General features: G+C 36.6%; 1 protein-coding gene across 9 annotated transcripts in view; it reads left to right on the forward strand.

Moving 5' to 3' along the window:
- DMD (dystrophin) overlaps window positions 1–17588 on the forward strand; it is a 2565910-nt gene that overhangs the window by 1013593 nt on the left and 1534729 nt on the right. For all 9 annotated transcript variants that reach the window (XM_043895268.1, XM_043895262.1, XM_043895270.1 and 6 more), the window contains one exon: window positions 11174–11324. In XM_043895268.1, the coding sequence (XP_043751203.1) occupies window positions 11174–11324 (151 nt within the window). The remainder of the gene's footprint in view (window positions 1–11173; window positions 11325–17588) is intronic.

Below are 17588 nucleotides of genomic sequence, written 5' to 3' on the forward strand. Positions count from 1 at the left end.
GAAGATTCAATAGCTGAGGTACGAGATGGGGTTGGAATCTATCAATAGGTAGGGGTCTTGTCACGTATGGTAGTGTCAGGGTAAAATCAAGGACTTTAAGATCTAGTATAAATGTGACAAAAAAGTCATCAGAAGGTTTTAAGTAGGGGAAAAACAGGTCAAGAAAATATTGGTAATGCCACTGGAAGAAGACAGGAGAGTTGTAATACCAGTATCAGGTAAGAGATAATATTGACAGTATCTCTTACTATTACTTTCCTGATAATAGCCCAGGTAAAATGTGCTAGTATCTTATGCCAGGGGGTGGTTGTAATCATACATGTGTTTTCTCTATGATCTTACCCCAGTCACTAGTGTATAAACCATTTGTGCTGTGTTTATTTTCCTTTTTGTCTTTCTAACAGTCAAGATTCCTCCTCCCCACCCCAGGAAATAGGCATCCTTGCCTCATACATACAGATGCTACCTTTATACAAGGTTGTATCTAGGGAATTTATCCTATAAGCCATTAACAATTCCCAAACAAAATGAGAAGTTTTAAAAACACAGAGGTAGCAAAGTGCTCTCATTTCCCACTTATGCTCAATCTACTCTAATTTGCCTAAGGGATAAGGTCTCCCTTTCTCCAACTCCTGTTTATGTGAACTAGGTGACATCCTTCCCCTCTGTGGTACTCGGTTACTGATTGCTGACACACCTCTAAAGCATACTGGCCAAGATAGGGTATGAAAAGTAGATTGTGGACATGAAATTATTATGAAGTATAAAGAATGATCATCATTATAAATGACTAGCCATGGGTTAATAATTTTAACCATACTGTGTAACTATGCCGATGTGAAACTGTTAGTCGCTCAGTTGTGTCCGACTCTCTGCGACCTCATGGAGTGTAGCCCACCAGGCTCCTCTGTTCATGGGATTTCCCAGGCAAGGACACTGGAGTAGGTAGCCATTCCCTTCTCCAGGGGATTTTCCCAGGGATTGAACCCAGGTCTCCTGCATTGCAGGCAGATTCCTAACCATCTGAGCCACCAGGGAATATATATATATATTTTTTTTTTCACTTTTCCCCCTCCAGCTTGTTCTAATTGCCTTGCTCATTTTTTCCCAAAGGACTTATTTGTGGATGTTTTCTCTGGGGGAAAGTTATTTGAAATTATAACTTTATTATTGACACATTTAAAAATATTCCTTGCAAAGGAATATAAGTAAAACACATAAACATGTAGATGCTTCTTTCTGTTCTCCCTGTTTTACTCTGTTCTCATTTGATTCTTCCCTTATTAATTTATTTTCTCTCCAATTCTGATATCTTTGTCAACATAAATTCATAACGAGATAAAGAAGCAAAAGTTAACATAATAAAGAACTTTTTAAAGATACTTCTAGCCGCCACTACTTTGGCACAAACATGCTACTATCAGTCAATTATCAATCTTTAACAATGATTATGAGATTGAAATGGAAGAACTAAGTTCCATTGATTGCATAATTAAAATAATTAAGACAAGACAGTATCTGTTGACATGCTCAAGTTGGAACCTTCAGATGAGTAGGCAAAATGATTTTTATTTTGTTTCATTTTTATGCTACAGAATACCCTTCGGGTGGTGGGAGGTGAGGGAGAAAGAAGAAAAAGACAGAATTTCCCACTGTGGAAGGACAAGAAGACTATTGGCATAGGGACAACAGAAGATTTTCTTCTCTATGAATAAACTAATTAATTTGATTGAAAAATGCAACCTGCAGAGAGCAAAAGAGATTTACTGACATTTCTACAAGGACTCACAAAGATAAGCACAGCAAGTTCCATCAACTTCTCTGATAACTGTGGTTAGGACATGCAGGGGGAAACTAAAACCTTTGTGATGGTGAGGGAAGAAAAATGAAGGCGAGTCAGTAAGGAGGCCAAGTGAAGTTATGTTCTGGTTTATATCAGCAAGAGGAGAGATACGAATAGTATCTGGGTGAAAATATAAACCGTATCATGGGAAATAATTGTGAATCACCATCAACACTTTGACTGGAGTGAAAAAATATGTCTAACAACTCTGGCTCATCTTTTTTATTTTCCTTTTAAATTTCTCTTCCAACCTGGAAATGAGATAACATATGTGAGAGTGAATAGAGTAAAAGAGGTGCTGAACAAGTAGCAGGGTTGTTTTCTCCCAAGTGAAGTGACTAACACATGGCACATGTGAATATCTGAATGAATGGATCAATGAATGAATGTGTTTCTTAAGTAGTTCTGTTAAATGAATTCACTGCAGTGAACTTTTTAGCAGAGTGAAATCTTAGTCTCTTACTTGCCATTATATAACAGTTTCATGAATTCATTTTTTTCTAATCCTATTAAAATTAGATTTCTTTGCAGATCAAGGTAGTTCAAGAACCACTAGCAACAACATCACCTGAGACCTAATTTAAAATGCAGACTCTCAGGCCTCACACTGCATGATCAGAATCTACAATTTAATGAGATCTCAGGTGATTCCTAAGCCCCCAGTTTTGCTTTCAACTGAGGTGGGCCAAATGTATTAACTACTTTCTCAGAAACTTCCAAAATGGTGCTGGTGATGTCTCATTCAGTACTCGGATGTTGCCATCATCTCTCATGGGTCATTGATAAAATAGCAAGATTCTTGTGAAAGAATATACAATAGACAATGTGAGACTATTGACAATTCATTGGTGGCCTAATAAGTAACAGTTATTAACATAGAGTAACTTGATCAGGTTCAAATCAATATGATGGTCCATGACAACTTTTTTTGTAAATAATGCTCAGTTAAAATGTGGACACGACTTGTTCCAATAATATAAAGTATGTGACTCTCATAGTTTAAATTATGAGTAGGAAAGCCAAATCTCTGGAATTCATAGAAATGAGAGTTGAGTGTAACATTTTTTGGAACAGTGCTTTTCCACAGAGATAAATAATGGTAATTAAAAATTAAGCTTAATTATTCATTCATCTGTCTAACAATTTTTATCTCCTACATTCCCTGCACCGTTATAGATACTGGGGAAGTATCAGTGGACAAAACAGACTAAATCTTTGTTTTATTGAGCATGCCTTCTTCATGGGAGGAGACAGTTGAAAAATATGTAAAATATGTTTATCATTGAAGAAGGAAATGACAACACACTCCAGTAGTCTTGCCTAGAGAATCCCATGGACAGAGGAGCCTAGTGGGCTACAGTCCAGAGGGTCGCAAAGAGTCGGATGTGACTTGGCGACTAAACAACAGCATGTATACCATAGCACATGGCTTTAAATTATGGAAAAGAAAAAAAAAAGCAGGGGATAGATTTAGAGAATGAACCATTGAATTACTGTGCATACTTGGTCAGTTAGGGAAGGCCTCCCTTTTAAGGTAATATTTAAGGGGAGACCTGATCACAGGGAGGGGACAGCCATGCTGATGGCTATGGCAAAAGAAAGCGAATATAAAGATTCCGAGGCAGGAGTGAGCCAGGCGTGTTTGAGAAACAGTGTGCCAGGTAAAATGACACCATTCTCACTTATGGCTAAAAAAAAAAATGATGCTAATTAAATCAGTGAACTGTCTTAACATGAGAACATTTAATGGAAGTTGATGTTTTTATATATAATCTTAATTCTGATGTTTCTGATTAGAAAAGTGTATACATTTTTGTACTATATCTTCTTATATCTGATAATTGACACCATTTATGCATTCGAGCAATATTTATCATGTTAGACATCTAGTGTGTGCCAGATATTATAGAGTGACATAATTTTTGAAGTTGAGAGTGGGCTTCTATTGTCGTATAAATGATTATGATCTCAGAATGTCACCATACCTCATTTTCACTAGAGATAATTTAAACAGATTTCTAATCATTATATTTGAGTCCTCTTTTTTTTGTGATGACATCTGGGAGTTTCATCACTCACTTTGTAAGTATTGAATCAGGAAGATTGAATTGAGTGTCTCTATAATGTATTTGCCACAAGAATCTTTTGCATCCAGCCATGCAGCTTCTTTATTATGTTACTGTTACTATTTTGAATGTAAACGTGCAAAATGCAAATGAATGTGTTTGCATTTTTAACTTTAATTTTGCTCTGGATAGTTGAAGAATGTCAATAATTAAACTGTTGTTGAGCTTTATGGATGGAGGGATAAAGTAGATCAGTATTTTGATAACTGTGTGTTTATGTTTCACAGAATCCTTTTAAACACAGTGCTATTTTTCACACTCCATTTTGTGGGAAAATAAATACTGATACATGTTTGATTTTGAGGGAGTGTGAATACTTTCATTTCTGTTGAAAGGCAAACTTTGCAGGCAAGTTCTTTCTAAAATGTTTCCTGTGAGGCTGTTGAATTAAGACTGTGTTCTCCAAGACCGGGTTGTAGGGTGTAATAGAATGGTAACTATGAGAATTAGTGGGAGCTTTGGGAAAATGTGTATGACCTGGTCTCTGCGTTCTCCCCTGACCCAAGATATCAGTGCCCCTATTGGTTGGAGTGCTGATGCTGTAGAGAAAAGAATGAACATGCATTTTGGTGGAAAAAAAAGAAACCCTTCATAGGATTCTGTTAGACTTTTATCTTCCATTCATTCTCCAATGGAAATTCCTACTATTCCAGTGCCTAAGATTTAAAGACAGAAAACCACTGACCAGTGCCAGATTTTGCAAGTGGGTCTTTTAAGATGCCATTGCGTCTTGGAGGAGAGAGGATGGGTATTTTTTTTTTTTTTTGAGGCAAGGAGGTGCAGGGGAGCAGGAGGGATTAGTGAGTGAAGTCGCTCAGTCGTGTCCGACTCTTTGAGACCCCGTGGACTGTAGCCCACGAGGCTCCTCCGTCCATGGGATTCTCTAGGCAAGAATACTGGAGTGGTTTACCATTTCCTTCTCCAGGGGATCTTCCCAACCCAGGGATCGAACCTGTGTCTCCCGCATTGGAGGCAGATGCTTTTAACCTCTGAGCCACCAGGGAAGCCCCTGGAGGGATTAACCACCTGCAAAAATGCTGGTGATAGACTTGAAATGTAGGGAACTGGTCGAGATTGGTGGTGGAGAAGTGGTGGTGAAAGTCTTATGCATTTGGGGTCTCTATTTTATTGGATGCTTAGTTTTGAGCTTTATGTTTCACAGGGCATTCAGTGAGCTTTGATAAATGTTCTAAGCTGTGAGAATTGAAAAATATGGATGTGCTTCATATGGCCCATTCATTACTGCCATATGACAAAAAGCCTTTATGCATTTGTACATGTGTTACTGAAACTTTTCTTTAAATTTACCAATATTGTGTTTCTATTTTAAAGCAATGTTTGCTTTTTTGGCCAGGGGTTTATCAGGTTTTCTGATTCATACTTTTAATGTAATGTTACAAATGTTTAAAATGTCTGGTCATTCATTTTCCCTTGTCACCTTATGTTTGACCAAAACTGGGTCTCAGAGTGTATTGTGGTTTCTATCATTAATGGAAACCTCATGCTGAGGGATATGACTCTCCTCCTTTAAGTGAGTAAAAAGAGTAAAATTATCTGTTAATGACAAAAATTGAGAAAATCCTACTAACTGACCTTTTATTTTTCTGTTTTTCCTTTTTGATAATCACTGACATAAATGAAATGAGGAATAGATTTAAAAGTTATCTCTAAAAATGAAGTAACATTAGTAAAGGTATTATGTCTTGTGCTGTGTGGTCAGCTGTGTCCGACTCTTTGTAACCCCATAGACTGTAGGCCACCAGGCTCTTCTTTCCGTGGGATTCTCCAGGCAAGAATACTGGAGTGGGTTGCCATTTCCTCCTTCATGGGATCTTCCTGATAAGGAATCAAACCCACGTCTCTTGCTTCTCCTGCCTTGGCAAGTGGATTCTTACTACTAGTGCCACCTGGGCAGCATGATGGTGAAGCAGACCCCAGGGCCACAATGCTCAATTCCCACTCCCCCCGCCCCCACGCCGTTGCTTGCCTTTGACTCAGGCAAACCTTTGTTTACCCATCTGTAAATTGGGGCTAATAGTATTTCCTGTATCATTAGGATTATGGTAATACCTCTATTGTCTGGCAAACCTAGACAACATATTAAAAGGCAGAGATATCACTTTGCCGGCAAAGGTCCATATAGTCAAAGCTATGGTTTTTCCAGTAGTCATGTACAGATCTGAGAGTTGGAACATAAAGAAGGCTGAGCACCGAAGGATTGATGCTTTTGAAATGTGGTGTTGGAGAAGACTCTTGAGAATCCTTTGGGCTGCAAGGAGATCAAACCAGTCAGTTCTAGAGGAAATCAACCCTGGATATTCATTGGACAGACTGGTTCTGAAGATCCAATACTTTAGCCACCTGGTGGGTACAGATGACTCATTGGAAAAGACCCTAATGCTGAGAAATATTGAAGACAGGAGGAGAAAGGGACTGCAGAGGATGAGAAGGTTGGATGACATCATCAACTCAATGGACATGAGTTTGAGTAAGCTCCAGGAGATAGTGAAGGACAGGGAAGCCTGATATGCTGCACTCCATGGGGTCACAAAGAGACAGACACGACTAAGCAACTGAATAAGAGCAGTTTCTAGAATAGAAACTGCTTCCCTGGTAGCTCAGCTGATAAAGAATCCGCCTGCAATGCAGGAGACCCTGGTTTGATTCCTGGGTCATGAAGATCCCCTGGAGAAGGGATAGGCTACCCACTCAAGTATTCTTGGGCTTCCCGATGGCTCAGCTGGTAAGAAATCTGCCTGTAATGAGGGAGACCTGAGTTCAATCCCTGGGTTGGGAAAATCCCCTGGAGAAGGGAAAGGCTAACCACTCCAGTATTCTGGCTTGGAGAATTCCATGGACTGTTTAATCCATGGCGTCGAGAAGAGCGACTTTTACTTTCACTGAAAGTCATGACTGAGCAACTTTGACTTCACAGCAGAGTCTCTGTGAAGCAAACCCTATGTTTGCTTGATCTCTACTGTTCATGAAGGTGATGTTCCGGCAGTGGATGTGAGGTGGGAGACAGACCTCCATATACAATTATTTGAAAATGGTATTCCTTAAGGTGCTTTTTACTGCCCCTAACAAATAACCGGACTCAAAGTGGTTTGCAGCATGGCTTTCTGAAGTGTGATCCATGCACCAGTACCATTGGCATCCCTTGGACATTTGCTAGAAATGAAGAATCTCAGCCCCCTCCTCAGACCCACTGAGTTAAAATCCATGAGGACATATTCCCAAGTGACTCATATGCACATTAAAGTTTGGGAGGCACTGGTTAATGCCATAGGTTATCTATCATCTTATATGACAATAAATCTACAGTTGGAGTGACTCCAAACCATTCAGTCTGTGACTCAGATGTGTCGTCAGGGTCGCAAGCTATTTCCATGTATTGGCTTCTCTAGTCTCCATCTGTCCTCAAGTACTTTTACAGTGGGAAGCTGGCTGCAGCAGCTCGTCCTGTCATATCCTGACATGCTTCTGTCTCTAGACTTTGTCAGGACTGTCTCCTGTCTGGAGCTCTTTTATTCCAATTCAGCCGCCTCCTCTCTTGAGTGCCAGTCATATATTTATGCTCCATTCTCCCTCTGATTTTATGTCCCTTTCTAAATAACCACTTGAAAACCATAAAATGAAACCAAGAAAAATGCAAACTCTTTCCTTGCCTGTGGGTGGTAGATTTTTATTTTATGAATTTGATTAATTTCCCCAATTTATTTGCATCTTGAGAATGTTAGTTGGAAATGTGGACTTTCTCATTTTAATAGTGTTTTCAGTTGAACAGAATGAAAGTATCATTTTTACAGAATAAAAACCTCAAACACCAGCAACTTCATATGAACCAACCTAGTATAACATTTTATCAATAAAGAAGGAAATGATTCAAGGTTAAGAGCACAGACCTGGGTCACAGCTTAGCATTTATATTCTGACTTACATGTCACTGAGATACACTGAGCAAGTTCTTAAACCTTTCCAAGTTCCAGTGTCCTCAGAATTGAAATAACAGTATTAACTACATTAAGTGATAATGAGGACCAAATGTAATCTTTAAGTGTTTTTCGAACACAAGTTAATTATGCTCCACTTTCACAATTTCTCCTATCTCTGTACTTGTCTTTATCATTATATATTTAATACTTTTCTTTAAAATAGTAAATTTTTACTTAATTTTAGTTGATTTTTCATCCTAAGCAATATGATCTCTTATATCCATTAAAATCATATATATGCACACTATATATAAATATGTATGTGTATATACACACATAAGCTCAGTGTGTACACACACACACACACACACACACACACACACACACTTAGACATCTCCCAAGAGGATGGAATGATGCTATTGTTTCAAGTGACCACACTTTGAGAACCATTGGTCTAGAGAAGTAAAGCAGGGATTTCTTTGGCTAGGATACAGTGATGTGATTGTACCAGTCAGTAAAATATTGAACCACACAGGCTGCACACTGACTGTCCCCATACAGCATTTTCCACCCAGCCATGCCAGCCCCTCCTCCAAGAACCTTCAGCTCCATATTTTTACATTCCACCTATAAAAGATGCAATACCTGAGAAAGTACTTTTTGGTACATCCATTCTTAGTGGTTAGTCTGAGTCTAAGTTCATCAGGTGAAATCACTGTTAAACATAAAAGGTTACTTGAGGTTCAGACTTCACATTTGCAGGCAGAGCTCAAGAAATTTCCCAGAACTCATGGGTTAGTGTAGGGTATGACATTGTATAACTCTCCCACACCTTATATCATCAAACTGTATTGGTCTTCCTGGTCCTCTAATGCCTTAGGGAATTTGCACAGGTGATTCCTTCTATTTAGAAAGTGTTTACCCCATCCTCTTCACTACCTCCTCTTACTTAAGGCTTTAGAGTTATTCAAATATTAGTGTTTCAGAAACATCTTTCCTTACGTCATGAACTCAATTCAGTTACTTTCATTTCAAAGCATGATCCCAGTTACAATGAATTAATGGCCTCATGAGCTATATATTATCTGTGACCCCCATTCAGAAGGTAAGCTCCATGACTGTAAGAGTCTTTGTCACTTCACCATTCATAGTATCTAAGTACTCAGTAATTCCACATTTAATAAGTATGTGACTCAGTTCTTCAAGTCTCAACTCTCAGACTCTGTGCTGTTTAATGACATCATTCGTAAAGAGCCCAGGTCAATGTGGAGCCATTTTTATGTCCCCTCTGAATATACACAAGTATAACTATAATGATTTCCTCATACTATTATAATTGTTGACACAGATATTTCCTTAAAAGTCTCTAAGCTACTTGAATATGAGGATGTTTTCTTTTGTCCATCTCTAACAAATAGGAGTTTCTAGAATAGATGTGGGGGTCCAGTAAGTATTTGTTGGATGAAACATCTCTCCAAAAGTTAAAAAAAAATGATATTTTAAAATGAAATTCCTTATTAACACTAACACATGTATGTTTGACTTGAAACATTTCTTCATCTATAAATAATAATATGGAATTTTTTTTTCTTTAGTTTCTGAAATGTGAGATTTTTAGCTCAATGTAAGAACAAACCAGGGAGGAAAAACAGCAAACACAAGGAATTATATTGTAGCCGATTCTCATGAAATCTTATTATCAAGTCAGTTCTCAAGGGATAGACTGAACCAATAAAGTAAAAGATTTATATACCTTGCAATGCCAGGATGGTGTTCATTGTCTAAGAAACTTAAACTAGCAACTTTGAATTTTTGCTTCCACTTAAATGGATGCTTTATCTATGTTGCTTCCCATAAAATGAAAATGTCTACTTTTTCTGTTTGACAAACGAAAGCTCATTCTCATAGACTTCTGATTACAATGTGCCTCAGGGGACCTGTGTCTCTAAAAGGTTAAAGCTGTAATGATAAATAGTATAACCTAAATGATTTTAAACACTCTCAGTTATGTGTGTATTTTGTATGTTTAAATATATTGATTAGTGGAAATTTCTGGTAAAAAATTTTATAAATAAGAATAATAATTAAAATTATGTCTTATTGACATTTTAAGATCAGTGTGCAGTATACTATGGTTCTCAAAAATGCTTTAAACATGCCTTCATAAAGAATAGTTACCTTAAAATTTGTACTAACACTTCTCATTTGTCTCTCAGCTTTTTTTTTGAATTAATAGATGAAATAACCTAAATTTTACTTTTCATCCTTACTATGAAGTTGTGTGATTGATAAACAAGATGTCATCTCATGTCTGTCATGCCGATATTCACACTGAGAAGATTTAAGAACTTGGTTCTAAGGCGTATAGCCAGGCTGTGAACTAAAACCAAATGTTTGGACTTTAAATCCATTGCCCAGCCCACTAATGTATACATCCTTGACAAAAAGAAAAAAAAAAAAAGATACTCTTTCACTTATCTTATTTGTGCATAACAAATGACTCCCAAACTGCAGCTTAGTACAAAAATTTATAATTCCATCTTGATTCTGTAGATCAAGAATATGGTCAGGGCTCATCTAGGTTGTTGTTCTGAGATTGTGCTATAGCTGGGGTCACTCATTGGGCTTCATTCATCAGGAAGCTTAACTTTTAAGATTGCTTTTTATTCTCCAGAGTTACTCTCAGGATGGTCTCTAATCATTTGGTAGTCAGCTTGGGCTCCCTTACAACATTGCAGCTTTGTCCCAAGAGACAGAATACAAATGGTGCTCATTCCCTTACAGCTTATGCTTAGAACTTGTATAATGTCACTTCTGCCATATTGTGTTGGTTAGAACAAATCACAAGGCCAGTCCATATTCATGAGCATGGAACATTGACTCCATCTCTTCATGGCATGACAGAGAATTTGTAGCCATGTTTTATCACCACACATATATTAAAATAATGGACATAAAAACAAACAATTGCCAGGATACATTACAAGCTCAATTACCAGAGATGGCTCTCACTTTATTTATCATGTTCACATTTAGTTAGCTGTGTGAAACATTCTGAATTTGGAATGTGTGGACTATCATATGCTGAAGAAAGAATATCTTCAGAGGTGATTGATTATGGGTTTTATTTACCTTCTTTCTTAATGTCCAGCAAATGCCAAACCATGTTAACACACATTCAAATGTCAATAGTTTTACCTAGTGATAGGTTTAATAATAGTAAAGTTATTTCGACAGAAGCAATAATAGGTATCTTTCAAATTTTCAGTTTACATAAAGTTCTCATGGATCTCCAGAATCAGCAACTGAAAGAGTTAAATGACTGGTTAACAAAAACAGAAGAGAGAACAAGGAGAATGGAAAAAGAGCCCCTTGGCCCTGACCTTGAGGACCTAAAACGCCAAGTACAGCAACATAAGGTTAGTATATTTTATGCTATTTGTTTTCATCTGGAAAACAAACTGTGTATATGTATATTACATACATACACATGCCATGGTTTGCAGATAAGAGAGAACTGAAGCTTCAAATGAGAAAAGGTTTAAAATAATTCTTACCTAATATTTTTTCAGTGTTTACTTTTTTGAATACAAAATAGCTAGGCTTTTCATACTTGAAAAAAAATCAAATATATTCCTGGAAGCGAACAATGCAGCTATGTGATTTATTAAAATTTTGGTTTCCTGGAAGAGAGTCTCTGTAGGGATTATGTGAAGAGCAAATTTACGTAATAAGGCAAGATTTTTTTAAACATGTTTTTACCTTCAATTCATAAGGTCTGCTTACAGCAGGTCAAGCTTAATGAAAAATGGACATCTGTAACATTGCTTTCCTGTCAAATATAGCATCTAATAATTTTAATATTTCCATCTTATCTTGTACATTTACAGTTATGCTCCCTGGTTACCTGCAAGTATTTATTGTTTCTGTGATTAGAATTTCTACCGAAATTTTCTTTTCAGCATCCATTTTTTTTATTGAGGTGTAATTGACATATTCATTTCAGGTGAGCAGCATAATGATTCAATATTTGTAAATACTGCCAAATGATCTGCACAATAAGTCTACAGTTAACATCCATCACCATGTAAAGTTTAAAATCCTTTTTTGTGTGTGTGTGAAGAGAGCTTTTAAGATTTACATTCTTGGCACCTTTTAAATATGTACCCCAATATTATTGATTATAGTTACCATGTTATAGATTACATCCCTGTGATTTGCTTATTTTATAACTGGAAGTTTGTACCTCTTGAGCCCATTCACCCATTTCACCTGGTGCCCAAGCCCCCTCCCCTCTGGCAACTACCATCCTGTTGTCTGTAAGTTTTGTTTTGTTTGTAATGACTTTTAGATTACACATTAGATTACACTTACACATGTAAGTGAAATCATACAATATTTGTCTTTGTCTGACTTGTTTTATTACCATCATTCCTTCAAGATCATCCAAATTGTCACAAATGGCCAAGGTTGTATTATTCTTTGGTCTTTTTGTGGAATATATACAACATTCCAACATATATATACACCACACATTCTTTATGCATTCATCCATCAATGATGAATTAGGAAACAACTCCTTAGATTGTTTCCATGTCTTGGCTATTGTAAATAATGCTTCAATGAACATGAGGGTACATATATCTTTTCAAGGTAGTATTTTTATTTTCTTTGGATAAATATCCAGAAACGGAATTGCTGGATCATATGTAAGTTTTATTTTTTATTATTTTTAGGAATATCCGTGCTGCTTTCCACAGTGGCTGTGACAGTTTACATTCCCACCACCAAGTGCATTAGGATTCCTTTTTCTCTACATTGTCCCCAGCACTTGTTATTTCTTGTCGTTTTGATAATAGTGGTTTTGACTTGCAGTTGCTTAGTGATGTTGAGCATCTTTTCATGTGTCTTTTGGCCTTTTGTATGTTTTCTTTGGAAAAAGAAAACCTCTGACCTTTTTTTTTAAATCAGATATATATCTTTTTGCTGTTGAGATGTATGAGTTCTTTATATATTTTGGATATTAATCCACTATCAGATATATGCTTTGCAGGTGTTTTTTTTTTCCCATTTGATAATTGCCTTCTCATTTTGCTGATGGTTTCCTTTGCTGTGCAGAAGCCTTTTAGTTTGATACATTCCCACTGGTTATTTTTGCTTTTGTTTGTTTTGATTTTGGACTCAGATCCAAAAAATTGCCAAGACTGATGTCAAGGAGTTTACCACATATGATTTCTCCTAGGAGTTTTATGGCTTCAGATCTTATATTCAAGTGTTTAATTCATTTTGAGTTGGTTTTTGTGTAAAGTAAAAGATAGCAGTCTAATTTCATTATTTTGCATGTTCGTGTCTAGTTTTCCTGGTACCATTTTTTTTTAAAGAGTCTGTCCTTTCCCCCTTGTATCTTCTGGGAGCCTTTGTTGTGAACTAACTGACCAAAATTTATGCTTGAGTTTATTTCTCTATTCTATTCCATTGATCTATATGTCTGTTTTTTATGTCAATACTGTACTATTTTGATTACTGTAGTTTTGTAATATGAATTGAAATCAGGCATCTTGATGTCTCCAGCTTTATTCTTTTTTCCTCAAGATTTCTTTGGTTATTTGGGGTCTTTTGTGGTTCCATACAAAATTTAGGATTGCTTGTTTTATTTCCATGAAAAGTGTTGTTGGAATTTTGATAGGGATTGCATTGAATATCTTGATTGTTTTAGGCATATGGACATTTTAACAGTATTCTTCCAATCAATGACAATGGAATGTATTTTCAATTATTTGTGTCTTCTTCAGTTTTTTTTTGTCAGTGTCTTACAGTTTTCAGCATACAGGTCTTTCACTTCATTGGTTAAGCTTGTTGCTAGGCAAATTAAAGTTAAATTTCTTGCTAGGCATTTTATTCTTTTGATGCAATTGTAAATGGGATTTTAAAAATATTTTTCTTCCTAATATTTTTTGTCATTGAATAGAAATACAATAGGTTTTTGTATACTGATTTTGTACCCTGCAACTTAGTGAATTCATTTACTTTAAGTTTTTTTGTGGAGTCTTTAAGGTTTTGTATATATTAAATCATTTGCATTGTGATAATGCTTCATTCTAATAACCATTGTAAAACTAGCTAGCTCTGGATTTTATTGTAGGAACAGAGTCTTGCTCAGTCCATCAGGACACACATGTGCACACACACACACACACACACACACACACAGAAAAACCTTCATGATTGGTCCAAGACTAAGGTACCCAGATTTAGCAAACAAAAATGCAAGAAGCCTAGCCTAGTTAAACCTACTTAAATTTGAAGTTCACATCAACAGTGAGTTTTTTTTTAGTAAAAGTATGTCCCAAATTAGTTATTATTCAGCTGAAATTCAGATTTTACTGGGCATCCTGGATTTTATCTGACAACTCTATTCAGGATTCTGTGCTTCTTGGATTTATGGCTTTGAAAGGAAATATTTGCTGTCTTAACTCAGACCTTCTAAATCTGTATCTCACCCAACTTCATTTTATATATATATGTATACATATATATATATAGTTTTGACAGAGTTAGCTTCACAGTTCCTTCATGCAGACGAAGGAGACCTTTCTTTCAAAGTCCTAGAATTCTTTTTTATTTCATGGGCTTCAGTTTCTGTGACAAATGGAGCTGGTTTTTGATCTTGCTGCAGCCAAAACCATCCTTTGGCCACAACAGCTTAAGGTCAAGCAATTTTGGGAGAGTTAGAGCTATGGTAATCCCAGCTACTATGCCACTGGGGAAAAATAAAGCATCAACTATATTCTAATTTTCATATGGAAATTGTAACTAAAAGAGGTTCCCCTTGTCACATAAATTTTATTTGAAAATCTGATAAAGTTAGAGCCATTGCTAGACCTTGACCTGGACCACTTTTGCTGGGTGCATCATGTGTTCCTCTGATAGACCCTGTACCTATTTGCTTCCCCTTGGCCTACACTGGAAGTTGTGTGCAGATAGATTCCATATACACCAGTGACTTCCTCTCAGTCTGAGGGCATTTGCTGGCCATAGGAGAATCTCAGCCAGTTCAAACATGGGCAAAAAGTATTTAGAGCTTCCACTAACCAAGGAGGGATGGGAGATGATAGATTAATATTCTAGAATCCTGGCCCCATGGCAGGATGATTCCAAAGCATCTCTCAATTTCCAGAGTTCCTCAGAGGTTTCCCAGCAAGACTGGGCCCCAGAAGTCCACAAGGTCAACTGTCTCACAGTCCTGCCCTTTCATAGTATCTTCTGAGATGACTTCTCAAGTAAACCATTTGTACCCCAATACTTGGCTTAGGGTCTGTTCAGGAAGGAACTCAAGCTAAGACAACCTTCTCACGTGGGAAGTCTGAGGGTTATCCCAGCTTACCATCAACTACATGCGTAATTTTAAGAAATTATTGAATCTCTCAGGCTCTCCATATCTTCACGCTGGAAATGAAAGGGTTGAGCTCATTGATTTTTAGTGTTCCTTCCAGTCTTGGTTTCAAAGTTTCCATTAGTTTTGGAATGGCATGCATTTCCGGCAAGGGCAAAACTATGGGCAGTGACACTGACTATCAGAGGGAAGGATGTCAGCCCTGGATGCCCGGAGTCTAAAGAGGAAGCCAGGAAGCAGGCCCACGAGAGAGAAGTGGCAGAGAATGGTAGGGCAGCCATGAGTGTGAATGACTTAGGACAGCTGTGTGCAAAGGTCTCACCTGGAAACCAGGAACAGAACCCTCATGGAGGTTAGGACGTCCAGGGTCTTTGTATTCTGCCAGTTACCGGAGAGGTTTTGCGCTTTCCTCTGGAAGATAAATAGTGAATGGAATGGAAATGTGTCTAATATTGTCATAAAATTTGAATAGATTGTCCATTACTTGAAAATGGGTCAATTCTGATGAGTATGAAATTGCTTTGAAGAGAATAATTTGAAACAAAAAGGAAGTAACATAATTATATGCAAGTTGATTATGTAATCATTTATATCTAGGATTTATTCATATAAGTGCATAAGGAAAACCAGAAGGAATTGGTTTACTGGCACAGAAAGTGAGGTTAGCTTCTACCTTTAATTGTTTAAACCCATTTCACAATATATTATTTTTTATAAAATTAAGACAAGGAAAAAATGTATTACATAGCTAAGAGAAAGTCTGACAGGTGATAATTCTCTTTTGTTACTTGAAGTAATTACAGTGAGAAGACAAAAATTTGACAAAATCAAATAATTTATAAAGGAATCAATTTTGTTTAAATTGAAAACATATTTTTTAGAAGTATACACTAAAAGAAGTAAATTATTTGTGTTAGTCTTGCCATGCTTCATAAAACAGAAGAGAGGATAAATGTTCTTGCTTAGGTAACTGAATTCAAACTAAAGCCTTATTTAAATAATCACTGATTTACTTTGCAGCTTTTCTTCCCAAGGATTCTTAATGAATGAAAATAAGGAAATTTCTCCTTCTGACAATGAAATACATCACTAACCTTGGAGTAGTCAGAAAGTAGCCCCACCCTGCTACATCACCATGCTTCTCACCTAATAGACCATTTAGTTGTTTTAGCTTCATATCCATGAACATTATATCCATCCACTTTATTTTTAAGAGATAATTAAAGATAACAAAATTAAAGAGGAGACACAGGTTTTGTTGCTAGGAATGGGTTTAAATTCTCACATCAGAGGGCTCTGGTGTGCACTCTGTTGCTCTCTCACTCCCTCTTGCTCTCTTTCTCTCTCTCAGTTGGAGGACAAATCTTGCAAGCACACCATGCATATTACAGATATGCTTCTCTATGTTCTGTGACAGCATCCTTTGCTATCTTCATTTCAACAGCATTTTATTATGAGGCAGGCTAGAAATTCAACCACTGTGAAATGTCATGGAAATAAGTCACTTTTACTGAATCTGCCAATTAGGCAAGGTAAAGCGATTGATCCTATATTGGTGGTTACTATTAAATCTAGTCAAACTATTATCTCTGAGTAGCTGGGAAAAGTCCAATTTGCTGCAAAATTTGGAAGAGACCGGTAATTCTTCATCGCTGTTGCTTTGGGGAAAGAATTTAGAGGTTGACTTTAGATCCAAGTCACCCAAAAGTGATTCTCTTTGGAGTGAACAAATTGAACCTCTCAATCTTCTTGTGAAGGTACATGTCAGAAATAATTCTGGTTGGTTATTTCTGTCTTATAAGAGAAAGATTTTATTAGTGATGTTGATAAGGAATGAAAGGATTTCCCTTGAAGGAGTGACAACATTATTGAGGACAATAGAAGTCTGCTGTTGGCTTGAAATTTCATTAATGGAAAGAAGTTTGCTATTTTGGAGAGTATTTTAATCAAAAAGAAAATAACTGACTCAAGAATCTTGTCTCATAGTTCAATCACACTGAGATGAGGTTTAAAGCTTAGTTTACTATCTAAGTTTCCAATTCTTTTGAGAGGTTTAGACTTCTGTTATTAGTTACACTGACTTAGTAACAGCATCAACAAAGTCCTTACTTTACAAGTTGTTAGAATTTACAGGTATCAGTGTGACATGTACATGATATTATGACTTTAGTAAATGTTCTTTGTTAAGTACTGATTAATACAAATTAAATGTTCTCTTAGAAGCACAGTCACCTACCCCTTCCTTAAAGCTTAGTTAATCACAAACATTTGGATTGCCAAGACTGTGAAA

This window comes from Cervus elaphus, chromosome X (genome assembly GCF_910594005.1).
Source record: "Cervus elaphus chromosome X, mCerEla1.1, whole genome shotgun sequence".
Taxonomy (NCBI): Eukaryota; Metazoa; Chordata; class Mammalia; order Artiodactyla; family Cervidae; genus Cervus; species Cervus elaphus.